Here is a 13,163-nt window from a genome sequence, read left to right as displayed (position 1 = left end):
TGAGAGCTGACCTTGTTTGTGAAGACCGAAGCAAAAAGAAGCATTGAGTACGTTAGCTTTTTCCACATCCTCTGTCACTAGGTTGCCTCCCTCATTCAGTAAGGGGCCCACACTTTCTTCTTGTTGCTAACACATACCTGAAGAAACCCTTCTTGTTACTCTTAACATCTCTTGCTAGCTGCAACTCCAAGTGTTATTTGGCCTTCCTGATTTCACTCCTGCATGCCTGAGCAATATTTTTATACTCCTCCCTGGTCATTTGTCCAATCTTCCACTTCTTATAAGCTTCTTTTGTGTGTTTATGATCAGCAAGGATTTCACTGTTAAGCCAAGCTGCCATATTTACTATTCTTTCTACACATCAGGATGTTTTTTTCCTGCAACCTCAATAAGGATTCTTTAAAATACAGCCAGCTCTCCTGGACTCCTTTCCTTCTCATGTTATTTTCCCAGGGGATCCCAGTTCCCTGAGGGAGTCAAAGTCTGCTTTTCTGAAGTCCAGGGTCCGTATTCTGCTGCTCTCCTTTCTTCCTTGTGTCAAGATCCTGAACTCGACCATCTCATGGTCACTGCCTCCCAGGTTCCCATCCACTCTTCCTTCCCCTACTAATTCTTCTCTGTTTGTGAGCAGCAGGTCTAGAAGAGCTCTGCCCCTAGTTGATTCCTCCAGCACTTGCACCAGGAAATTGTCCCCTACACTTTCCAAAAACTTCCTGGATTGTCTGTGCACTGCTGTATTGCTCTCCCAGCAGATATCCGGGTGATTAAAGTCTTCCATGAGAACCAGGGCCTGCGATCTAGTAACTTCTGCTAATTGCCTGAAGAAAGCCTCCTCCACCTCATCCCCCTGGTTTGGTGGCCTATAGCAGACTCCCACCACAACATCACCCTTGTTGCTCACACTTCTAAACTTAATCCAGAGACTCTCAGGTTTTTCTGCAGTTTCATACCGGAGCTCTGAGCAGTCATACTGCTCTCTTACATACAATGCAACTCCCCCACCTTTTCTGCCCTGCCTGTCCTTCCTGAACAGTTAATATCCATCCACGACAGTACTCCAGTCATGTGAGTTATCCCACCAAGTCTCTGTTATTCCAATCACATCACGGTTAATGACTCTGGTGGGTGACCTCTGAATGGGATTGAAGAGCTGCTGTGCTGGGACCGTGTTTTACTTTGGGGTTTAGGGAGAAGCTGCCTTTTACCATGAGGGATCTGCAGACTGTGGCTCTTCACACGAATAAAAGGGTTTGAATTTGCTGCTGAGACACAGACTGTGAGGGGGAAATGGAGGCAGGTGTGTCATGCCACAGCCTGCCGTTAGGGAAGTGCTCAAGATGGAGGCTGCCCTGCTACCTTATTGGGAGGGACGCTGTACAGCTCCGGCACCAGGCGAACTCCGTTCTTCCCCTTGATGAGCACGCCTTCAAGGGCTTCCCTGTATTCCTGGACCTGAGGGGGAAGCACCACAGGAAATCAGCTCCCAACACAACATCCCCAAGGGCAGAGCTCCCAGACACATCACCTCCATATTGGTGCATAACAAAATTCATGCGGTGGGGTGGGGCTGAGTGGTTCAGAGTGTGGGCTCACAGCTGACGCAGAGGGTTGGGGGGCCGGGGTGTGAGGGCTCCACTTGGGGATGCGGGCTCTGGGGTGGGACCAGGGATGAAGGTCTATGGGCTGAGGCAGAAGGTTCAGGTGCAGGCTCTGGGGTGGGGCCTGGGATGAGGGGCTCAGTGCTAGGACAGAAGGTTGGGGGGATGGGGCCAGGGGGATGAGGTGCAGGCTGCCCTAGGGCTACAGAGGGGAGAGAGAGAAAGGACTCCCCACAGTGCATCTCTCTCCCCCCCAGGTATGGGTCCAGGGTGCCCCTCCCCTGGCTGCGGCAGGTCCCGGACAGGTGGGTTCCCCAAGCGCTTGTGCAGCACTTAATAGGTTGCTACATGACCATGTGGCTTACAGGGAATTTAGCCCCAGACCTCCCCACCCCCACGGGAGCAGCTGGGATTAGGAATGCGCATGTAAGTGTTAAATAGCAACATGCAGAACCGATGTGCTCACTCTATGAACACAGGGGAGCGCAGAGCCTGGCCCCGCTCCCCCAGCTGCCATACCAGCAGTTCAGTGTGTTTATTCCCTTGTAAACCACTGGGCGCAGGGGTTGTCTTTCTGCTCGGTTTGTATGGGGCCGAGCATAATGGGGGACCTGGCCCATGACTGGGCTCCTAGGCACTACAGTAATAACAAACACGAAGGCAGCCCAGCAGTTCTGAGACCCCAGGATAACAAAGCAGAGTGCACCTGGAGCGGAGGAGATAGAGAGACTGACAAGGGCACCCAGGGGACTGTGTTTAACAGGCAAGCAATTAGCTTATTTTTCCCCTTAAAGCCAGGCTCCCCTCCCCAACCCGAGTGCCCTCTCCATCCCACCCCTTACCTGCTCTACATTGCCGCTGAAGATCCCGTCGATAATGAAATAGGTCCAGAACAAAGGCCACTCGCACTCAATGTTCTCAAAGAGCTTCAGCTCAGCAGGCTCGTAATAGAGGCGATTTGGGTCCTATGCAGAGGCATGTTTCCTGAGTCAAGTCACGCAAAGCTACAGCTGGAGGCTTGTTCTGGCCCAGTGGCCCAACCCCCTCTCCTGACTGCTTCAGGAGCTGGGTGCTCACATGGTGACCATCTGGCCATGAACTGCTCCAGCCCTGGGAACTGTATCCAAAGGCAGGAGGTAGCTGCCCATCATGCATGACTGCATAACCCAGGTTTATAGGGAAGCATGTGATTTTACACGCTGATCCCAACATATCATTTTGGATACAGGCTACAGCTTTCCTATCTCCCCAGAAACTGAGACCAGTCAATACCTAGGTCATAGCCATATAAATTGCTATTACATAGCTATTACTACAGTTTACATCATCATTATTAACCCAAGGACTAGAATGCTGCTAGCTGAAAGGATCCCCAGACTGCTATTTGCTGACAAAGCTATGGAACGCTTTCTTCTCAAGCTGGGAAGAATCCAGGTGACACAGACTACATTTTAAGATCAGTAGGGAACGTGCCTGCTAAAAAGTGTAGCGCTCACCGTGAAATATATGTGACAGCAGCAGAGTGGTGAAAGTCAGTGCAAGGAACACCAGTAGATTTGCTACCCAATAGCTTCCGTTTAAAATGTGTTAAGTATTCCAAATACTGTTTATAATGTGTGTATTAAAATATTTACTTAGAAACCATAGGATTCCCTCTCCTGGCAGCTGACTGGTAGCTGTCATTAACACCAAAGCTCAAGGTTTTGCATACAATAGCTGTGAGCCTCACTCTGTATAATGTGTTCCCACAAGGCCCAGAAGAGACATGTCTGGCCTGGCTTTGGCAGAGTTAAGCTGAGATGCAGGAACAGGGAGTATAGTGGAGTTGTACATAGTTCACCCTCAGCATCTGTTATGTAATTGTTACAAATGTACACAGCTTCAAAGCAGAAGTCCAGTGGGGAGGAGGCGGGTCCTACAGAAACCCCAAGGATGGTGAGGAGCAGGGTTCCATCTTTCACAGGCATTCAGCTGTGTGATGGCAGGATGGGAGTGCTAGAGAGGAAGAGGAGGAAATGAGCTTCTCCCAAGCAACTTTCCCCCTCCTGGAAGGTGGTATTTCCCAGGGGCAAGGGTCTTCACAGATGCAGATCAGTATGGAGCTCAGTGCTGGTCGCTGTCCAAGTGCTGCTAATCTTGCCCAAACAGAGCAGATCAGTAGGAGGATTGGGAGGGGGCCAAAGGCCCTGACTATGCAGGACTCCTGCAAGAGATGGCAGGTCCTCTCTACCTCTCCTGGAGACATTAACCCAGGAAACATGCCCCATCCCCACAGCAGGCCCCAGCGCCAAGGTGGATAGATATCATCCCCTAGCAGCAATGAACAGCAAACACTCCTCTTCTCCTTCCATAGCCCTTAGTCGCCAGGGTTCCCTCTGTGACCCAACACTGCTGCTCCATTGGCCACTGCACGCTGGCTCTCTTGGCTGTGTTACTACGTGGAAGCTTTAGTGATTCCTGAATTAAAGGGCCCCTCCATCATCTCCTCCTGTGCCAGACAGCCTTAGACAGACTTCCTTTAACCTAAACTATCTCAGGGCTGATGTTTTAAGTGTAGTAAAAGGAACTCGAGACACCCACCCCCACCACCACCCCATCAATCAGGCAGCTGCCTGGTGCAAAGCAAAGGAAAATCCAGCCAGCAAACCCCATAATACACACCTCTCTAGGGGTCCTGTACCCATCTCGGAGAAACCGGCAGCAGCCATAACGCCCCTGGAAGAGAAAGGGAAATTCACTTTGGGACAAGGATCCATTCCTCACTGCTGGATACAATGCAGTTACAGTAACTATAACTTTAAGCAAGGAGTTATCATAGAATCTCAGGGTTGGAAGGGACCTCAGGAGGTCATCTAGTCCAACCCTCTGCTCAAAGCAGGACCAAACCCAACCAAATCATCCCAGCCAGGGCTTTATCAAGCCTGACCTTAAAAACCTCTAAGGAAGGAGATTCCACCACCTCCCTAGGTAACCCATTCCAGTGCTTCACCACCCTACTAGTGAAAAAGTTTTTCCTAATGTCCAACCTAAACCTCCCCCTCTGCAACTTGAGACCATTACTCCTTGTTCTGTCATCTTCTACCACTGAGAACAGTCTAGATCCATCCTCTTTGGAACCCCCTTTCAGGTAGTTGAAAGCAGCTATCAAATCCCCCCTCATTCTTCTCTTCTGCAGGCTAAACAATCCCAGTTCCCTCAGCCTCTCCTCATAAGTCATGTGCTCCAGCCCCCTAATCATTTTTGTTGCCCTCCGCTGGACTCTTTCCAATTTATCCACATCCTTCTTGTAGTGTGGGGCCCAAAACTGGACACAGTACTCCAAATGAGGCCTCACCAGTGCTGAATAGAGGGGATTGATCACATCCCTTGATCTGCTGGAAATGCCCCTACTTATATAACCCAAAATGCCATTAGCCTTCTTGGCAACAAGGGCACACTGACTCATTCAGCTTTTCGTCCACTGTAACCCCTAGGTCCCTTTCTGCAGAACTGCTGCCCAGCCATTCGGTCCCTAGTCTATAGCAGTGCATGAGATTCTTCCGTCCTAAATGCAGGACTCTGCACTTGTCCTTGTTGAACCTCATCATATTTCTTTTGGCCCAATCCTCTAATTTGTCTAGGTCCCTCTGTATCCTATCCCTACCCTCCAGCGTATCAACCACTCCTCCCAGTTTAGTATCATCTGCAAACTTGCTAAGGGTGCAGTCCACACCATCCTCTAGATCGTTAAATGAAGATATTGAACAAAACCGGCCCCAGCACCGACCCTTGGGGCACTCCACTTGATACCGGCTGCCAACTAGACATGGAACCATTGATCACTACCCGTTGAGCCCAACCATCTAGCCAGTTTTCTATCCACCTTACCGTCCATTCATCCAGCCCAGACTTCCTTAACTTGCTGGCAAGAATACTGTGGGAGACTGTATCAAAAGCTTTGCTAAAGTCCAGAAATAGCACATCCACTGCTTTCCCCTCATCCACAGAGCCGGTTATCTCATCATAGAAGGCAATTAGGTTAGTCAGGCATGACTTGCCCTTGGTGAATCCATGCTGACTGTTCCTGATCACTTTCCCCTCCTTTAAGTGGTTCAGAATTGATTCCTTGAGGACCTGTTCCATGATTTTTCCAGGGACTGAGGTGAGACTGACTGGCCTGTAGTTCCCTGGATCTTCCTTCTTCCCTTTTTTAAAGATGGGCACTACATTAGCTTTTTTCCAGTCATCCGGGACCTCCCCCAATCACCATGATTTTTCAAAGATAATGGCCAATGGCTCTGCAATCTCATCGGCCAACTCCTTTAGCACCCTCGGATGCAGCGCATCCGGCCCCATGGACTTGTGCTCGTCCAGCTTTTCTAAGTAGTCCCGAACTACTTCTTTCTCCACAGAGAGCTGGTCACCTCCTCCCCATACCGTGCTGCAGAGTGCAGCTGTCTGGGAGCTGACCTTGTCTGTGAAGACAGAGGCAAAAAAAGCATTGAGTACACTAGCTTTCTCCACATCCTCTGTCACTAGGTTCCCTCCCTCATTCAGCAAGGGGCCCACACTTTCCTTGACTTTCTTCTTGTTGCTAACATTCTTGTTACTCCTAACATCTCCGGCTAGCTGCAACTCCAAGTGTGATTTGGCCTTCCTAATTTCACTCCTGCATGCCTGAGCAATACTTTTATACTCCTCCCTGGTTATTTGTCCAATCTTCCACTTCTTGTAAGCTGTTTTTTTGTGTTTAAGACAAACACAAGTTATGTTCCTGAAGAGTGCTACTTTAAGCGAAACAATGTTAAGCAAATCCAATTTCCCCCTAAGAATTAATGTAAATGGGGGAGGGGCGGGGGGGTATTAGGTTCCAGACCTAATTTTTTTTTTTGCCAGACAAAAGGCTGTATTTTTTATTTTTACACACACAATAACTTTTAAACAAACAATTTAATACTGTACACAGCAATGATGACTGTGAAGCTTGGTTGAGGTGGTGGAGTTAGAGGGTGGAATATTTCCCAGGGAATGCCTTACTGCTAAATGATGAACTAGTACTCCGCTGAGCCCTCAAGGGTTAACACATTAACAATGTAGCCTCACACTCTACAAGGCAGCAGGAATGGAGGGAGGGGAGACAGACAGACAGACACACTGTGTGTGAGAGAGCGCGCGCATTGCCCCTTTAAGTATGCTGACCCAACTCTAAGTACACTGCCCTTTTAAGTAGATCAGCAAGTTGAGACAGCAGCGGCTGCCAGCAAGCTCCTCCTGTCCTGAGCCCTGTCATGTCCATCATCCCCATGCCATCCCAGCTCTCTGAAGATGGGATAAGCAGGGGGCAGGAGCGGGGAGATGGGGACACCCTGACATTATCACCCTTCTCCCCACCCACCATCCCCCCACACAGCCATCAGGAGGCTCCCGAGAGCAGCACCAAGGCAGAGGGCAGGAGCAGCAGCCAGCAGTGGGGGGAGGGACAGCTGAACTGCCAGGCAATTGATAGCCTGCTGGGCGGCTGCCACACAGGGAACTTAGGGGAGCAAGGGTCTGATAGGGGGCTGCCAGTCCACCCTGGTTCCAAGCCCCCACCAGTTAGATCCAACAGGCTGCTCTTTCTGCAAGCAGTGGACAAAGCAGGTGGCTGCCAAACAACGTTATACGGGAGCATTGCACAGCTTTAAATGAGCATGTTCTCTAATTGATCAGCAACGTAACAGCAAAACAACGTTAACCAGGATGACTTTAAGTGAGCAGTTACTGTACAGCAGAGTTAGAGTGTCACTAAAGAACAGCCACCCAATATACAGCCCGCCATGGCTTTCAGGCCCTCTTTCTCACCTATCCCATCCCCTTTCATTGTCCTCTCATTAGCTGTACACCAGCCAAGGTGGCTCACTTCGGTTTGTGTGTCAGTATGGGGTTGGGATTACATCCCTTACAGCACCTCCACTGGCTGGCCAGGCTACAGTAGCAGAGCTCAATGACCTGTAGGTCCTAGAGAAGGGACAGGTCTCAGGGAGGTTGTGATAAATTAAGGGGGGATAGCTCCCCTTTATGGACACCCAACCAGGCAGTTAGCTATCAAGTCCCTCTTGGTGGCTGTTCTCTTCTTGCTTTACCTGTAAAGGGTTAACAAAGTCCCCCAGGTAAAGGAAAAGGAGTGGGCACCTGACCAAAAGAGCCAATGGAAGGCTAGAACTTTTTTCTCAATTTTAAAAACTTCCCTTTCTCTGTGTGTTGTGGTTCTCTGGGAGAGAGCAGAAACACAGAGCAGCAATGCTGTATGCAGCTTTAAGCCAGGTATGATCATAGATCATCAATTCATACCTCAAACCTACTTATCTGAAGCCTCAGATATGCAAGTAAATTAGGGAATGTCTAGAAAGACGCGATTAGGGTTATTTCTTATTGGCTTGTGGACTCCTCTGTGCTAACCCCAGATACTTTTGTTTTACTTGTAACCTTTAAGCTGAACCTCAAGAGAGCTTTCTTGATGCTTAATTTTTTTTATTGTTTCTTTTAAGATCTAGCAAAAAGCCTAAGTTCCAAATGTATTTCCTTTCTTTTTGGGTTTAAATAAAATTTACCTTTTTTAAGAACAGGATTGGATTTGTGTGTCCCTAAGAGGTTTGTGCATGTTGTTTAATTAGCAGGAGTCAACTGCTAATTTCTTTTGTTTTCTTTCTCAGCTCTTCCCCGGAGGGGAGGTGAAAGGGCTTGAGGGTATCCCTTAGGAAGGAATTCCCAAGTGCACTTTCCTGGGTTCCAAGGGGTTTGCATTTGGGTGGTGGCAACGTTTACCAAGCCAAGGTCAGAGAAAAGCTGTAAACTTTGGCGTTTAATACAAGTCTGGAGTGACAGGTATTAATTTTTAAAATTCTTGTGGGCCCCACCTTCTGCACTCAAAGTGCCGGGGGGGGGGGGGGAAAATCGGTCTTGACAGAGGTGTTTGTGATTTCTCTGTTGGGGTAGAGCCCTAGCAGCTATTCCCTGTGACACTGAAGATTAGTAGGACCTGCAGTTCTGGACAGCTCTCCTTGAAAGGGTCAAGAGCAGCCTAGAGAGATGCTTACCTGAAGCTTTGTAATGATTTCTTGCTTCGTTATCTCCACCAGCTCACTGTCCTCCACGGCAAAGGCGGGGTACGAGATGACTGAGAGGAGGCTGGCATCAATTTCCTTGGAAGTCGAAGCCCTTGGCAGCATGGAATGGAGAATAGACTAGGAAGAAGGAGAAACACTGATACCAAACACTGGTCTCTGCACATTTAATAGTGCCGAGGCAATGGGGGGTCAGTGCTTCCACGGGCCACAGCATGACCATGTTATGGCAGTGGGGTGCGCCCTGGGAATTGCAGGGCAGTTCTGGGCAGAGGGAAGAGCAAGGGTTATTCTAGAGATGGGCCTGGGCCAGGAGGCTCAGATCCAAACTTTAAGAGTTCAGGGTGCTTGGACTGGAACCATTTGTAATTTATAAAGGGCTGTGACCTGGGAGAGCCCAATGGTGCTGGAAGGAGTGCAGCAATGTGGAGAGGGTGGGGAGAAGCAACCAAAATGCGCCAGATTTGAGTGGTGTGGTGACCCCGTGAGCCAGGCTGCTATGCCAACCACTCATATTTGGCCTGGCAGCCCATCTGTCATGCTTGCAGGGAAGGGGATCTACCATTACGCCACCCACCTCTGGTCAAGAGCCAAGAGAAGGACTGCATCCCCCCTTGTTGCACCCCTGCCAACTTGATTTTTGCTACCCCCCTACCAACACTCCTGGGGGAGCCACATGCCATGACCTACTGCTTCCTACAGCATAAACATTCTGCCTCAGCAGAGCACCAAGTTGGAGGGATCCTACAGGATGGAGATGAATCACTGGAATGAGACACCTATTGAATCATTTACTCCACCCCTGCCAGTGCAGGGCTGTGCCCTAAGACACATCTCCCTCCCATCAATCAACTGCAGTTAGCTGAGACAAGAGCAACATGGTCTAGGATCAAACCTCTCTAAACTCGGAGGAGTAAAGAAGTCAGACAGCTCTTCCTCTCTGTAGGACAAGAGCAAGACTCCAGGCTGCTGGACCGGCAGGAGGAAGCACTAGTTGCTGGACCCTCAGAGCAGCACTCGTACCTGGCAATGCTGCACCTCATCCGTCAGGACATGGATCACTGACTGAGGGCCTCCTTTGGCACCAAAGAGATCGAGTTCATCCAGGGCTTCAAGGGCTGCCTGTGACCAGGGATGCGGGGAGGAAACCAGGCAGAGAATAGAGCACGTGAAGACAGTTGCTGATGCTGCAGCACCACACGGTAGCTCTAGTATGACAGCTACAGATCCTGAAACCTGAGCATTCCTCCCAGCCCGGGCACCAACCTCTACCAGTGTAAGGCACATAAAGACAAGATTTGAGAGGTGACCACAGGAGAGCCAGGGGCTGGATCTGGGCTTGGACTGTGGAACTCCATCCCTGTCCCTGTCTCCGCCCCTCCCCGCCCCCCCTCCCACCGCCCCATTAGCCCAGATCCTCTCTCTTAGGATCTCACCCAAGAGACTCCAGAAGCAGAGGGTATTTTGAAATAACAGTAGCCAGAAAGCTAGGGGCTCCACCACTTGACTTTAAAGGACAATTTTACAGCAGTTACACTAGCCTACAACATGTTCATCACTTGACTGCACTCAGGGTGCCCTTGAATAGGCAGCTTTACAAAACATGAGAACCCCATTTTGCAGGTAGGGAAACTGAGGCACAGAAAGACAACAGCTTGCTCAAGGTCACACACAAACAAGTCTCACTGCAGGAGTAGAACCTGCTGGGCTGCCCTGCCCCCAGGCTTGGCAGTATGAGGCTACATAGCCCATACGCTATCGCCACTATTGCAGAGGATCCTCCAGTCCCATGCCAGAGAGAGATCAAATCTTGGAAACCCTTTCCTCTTTAAAACATCTGGGGAAAGATTTAAGATGAATTAACCAAGATAATACAAGGAGAGGAAACTCTGGCCAAGCATGAAGAGGTTCTAGTGCAGACCCTTCAGCGAGACTGATGGGCTACGACAGAGACTTCTATATGCCAGCTTGAATAGACAGAGGTGCTTTCTGTCTATGGGTATGTCTACACTACCCGCTAGATCAGCAGGCAGCAATCAATCCACCGGGGGGTGATTTATCGTGTCTAGACTAGACGCGATAACTCGACCCCCGAGCGCTCTCCCCTCAACTCCTGTACTCCACCTGCATGAGAGGATTCGACAGGGGAGCAGCAGCAGTCGACTCACCACAGTGCAGACACCGTGGTGAATAGATCAATCTCCCCTCCCCCCACAGTGTAGAGCAGGTCTGATAAACTAACCTGCTGTTCAAAGGACCTCTCCTTGCTAATCTAGCGATCTTGGCCTGACAAATTTGCAAAGAACAATAAGCTAGGATAACATAGGGAAAGATCCATATCTCACCTTATACACTGCAAATAGAGATGAGCCTACACACATCCGGGTTTAACTCTTTCTTGAGACTTGGGTACTCATGAATAGCTGCTATTTAGCAGCTGCCAAGCCTGGCTAATAACTTGGGTGCTGCTACTGGTGGGTGTTTTATGCCCCCCATCTCACAAGCAATGAGTAGTTGCATCAAACAGGCTAGAGAGCATAGCTTCTCAATGTACCCTGGGAGGAGTTATATTTCATCCTCCTCCAAAATCCATCTTGGGTGACGAACTGCTGAAGGTCACCAGATGTCCTCCCAGCGCCTTCATCAGACTTACCTTAGCCATGCCGATTGAGCTCACGTTTAGCTCCGTGATTCCTTGGTTTGTCTTGTCTCCACGTTCCCATATCCCGAAGTCCTGTCATGAATCAACATCAGCACATCAGTGCAGCAGGTGAAACAGCAGTGACACAGCACAGTCAGCATCTAGATCATATCAGGGAGTCACTGCACAAGGGAATGCCCTGGCACCTCACATGGCAGAGTCACAGACCAGCTTGAGAGTAGAAAAAAAATCCACTTGGTCCACACTAAATAGGATGGAAGTAATAAATCTCTGTATACCACAGTCACGCAAGGCGGAGAGAAGAATTCTGCAGGGTCCCAGACACCTAAAAACACCTCTATAATAGTCCCTAGCTCTTACATAGTGATTTTCATCACTAGATCTCAAAGTGTTTCATCTTGAAAGATTTTACCCTCCTCCCCTCCCCCTGGGAGTCAGGGCATAGCTGTTACCTCATTATACAGATGGAACTAAGGCCCAAACAGTAAGTAGCTAAGGCTACACAGGGAGTCTGTGACGGAGCAGGGAATTGAACCTGGGCCTCCCAAGTCCTAGGCTAGTGCCTAACCACTAGGCCATCCTTCCTCTAACAGGGACAAGCAGCTGGTCTCAAGTCTTGTTTTCACTATTTGGTCTTGTTCAAATGTGAATTTTGTCCATTAAAAACAAACAAACAAAAAACCACACACAATGGCTGGAGGTTGCTGTGCTGCCTGGTACAGCCACCCTTGGGAGGAATGACAATTAAAGCTGATTTCTATGGGAACTAGAAGACCGCCAGATTTTATTATTTTTAAAGTGACTATATCCTAAATCTGAAACAAGCACTTACTGGGACTTTTCACTTATAGATCTCAGAGTGGTGGAGCCCCATAACAACCCTATTTTACAGGTGGGGAAACTGAGGCACAGAAAAAAAACAGCAACATGCCCAAAGTCATTCAGTAACATCCGCAGTAGAACCAGACACAGGACTCCTGACTCACACTCCAGTGCCCCTAGCCATTGGGCCATGGAAGACTTCCATTTCAATCATTTCACCCTCCAGCTAAAAATGGGTGAAAAACATTTCCAAATCCTCAACTGATGCTGGCAAAATGTATGAAGTTTAAAGAAAAATTAGACAATCACTTGAGTGCTAGTAAACTTCCCAGGGTAACAGGCAAAAATGCACATTCAAAAATAGCTGGAGGATAGGAATGTGCATTTGGGTTACATTAGTGAAGGCTCAAGGGGGCAGACACTCAGGGTTGGGCTTACTTTCCATGCAGGATGCTTGAAAGGAAAATCTGACTGTATCCTAACAACCATTGTTCTTTGAAGTAATATCAGGGGTTTCGTTGCTGCTAGCAAAAAAATTATTCTGAAACGTTTTCTACTTAAATCCTTCCCTTTAGTAGGTGTGATGAGAACTCTGCTGCTGTGTCACAGGAACTATCACACCAACAGCGATTCTCCTTTGGTCCACATGGATCATGCTTTAAGCAGGGTCAAAAGGAGGGAGTGGAGCACAGCATCCCTGCACAGAGCCACTGGCAGCTGAAAGGTTCCTCTGGTGCTAATGTCCCTGACATACAGAGACAGCAGCTCTTCCAGCCCCAATGCGCTGGCATGGAGAGGCTGAGCTCCCCAGTGCTGCTGTGACAACAAAAAACTGCTCAATATGTTTCCTTTTGCTGTTTGACCAGCCCCAGCAGTAAGTTCCATGCATCGTAGCAGCACAGGCATGTCACACCAGGGCTAGGAAGAGACCAGTAAGCTTTTCACGCTATACCTATGGTCCTACACAAGTGCAAACCAACTCCCCCAACACACATGCCC

The 13,163-nt window shown here is 49.2% G+C and overlaps 1 protein-coding gene across 5 annotated transcripts in view; it reads right to left on the bottom strand.

Annotated features, from left to right (window-relative positions):
* The window catches only part of PHKA1 (phosphorylase kinase regulatory subunit alpha 1), a 77,960-nt gene that overhangs the window by 50,637 nt on the left and 14,160 nt on the right, over window positions 1-13,163 (bottom strand). For all 5 annotated transcript variants that reach the window (XM_039487312.1, XM_039487313.1, XM_039487315.1 and 2 more), the window contains exons 6-11: window positions 11,334-11,414; window positions 9,704-9,802; window positions 8,654-8,800; window positions 4,260-4,313; window positions 2,441-2,563; window positions 1,357-1,452 (exon numbers count right to left, since the gene is read on the bottom strand). In XM_039487312.1, coding sequence (XP_039343246.1) covers window positions 1,357-1,452; window positions 2,441-2,563; window positions 4,260-4,313; window positions 8,654-8,800; window positions 9,704-9,802; window positions 11,334-11,414 — 600 coding nt within the window. The remainder of the gene's footprint in view (window positions 1-1,356; window positions 1,453-2,440; window positions 2,564-4,259; window positions 4,314-8,653; window positions 8,801-9,703; window positions 9,803-11,333; window positions 11,415-13,163) is intronic.

The sequence above is a fragment of the Mauremys reevesii genome, linkage group 9 (genome assembly GCF_016161935.1).
Source record: "Mauremys reevesii isolate NIE-2019 linkage group 9, ASM1616193v1, whole genome shotgun sequence".
Taxonomy (NCBI): Eukaryota; Metazoa; Chordata; order Testudines; family Geoemydidae; genus Mauremys; species Mauremys reevesii.
This window is presented reverse-complemented; position numbering and strand designations above follow the sequence as displayed.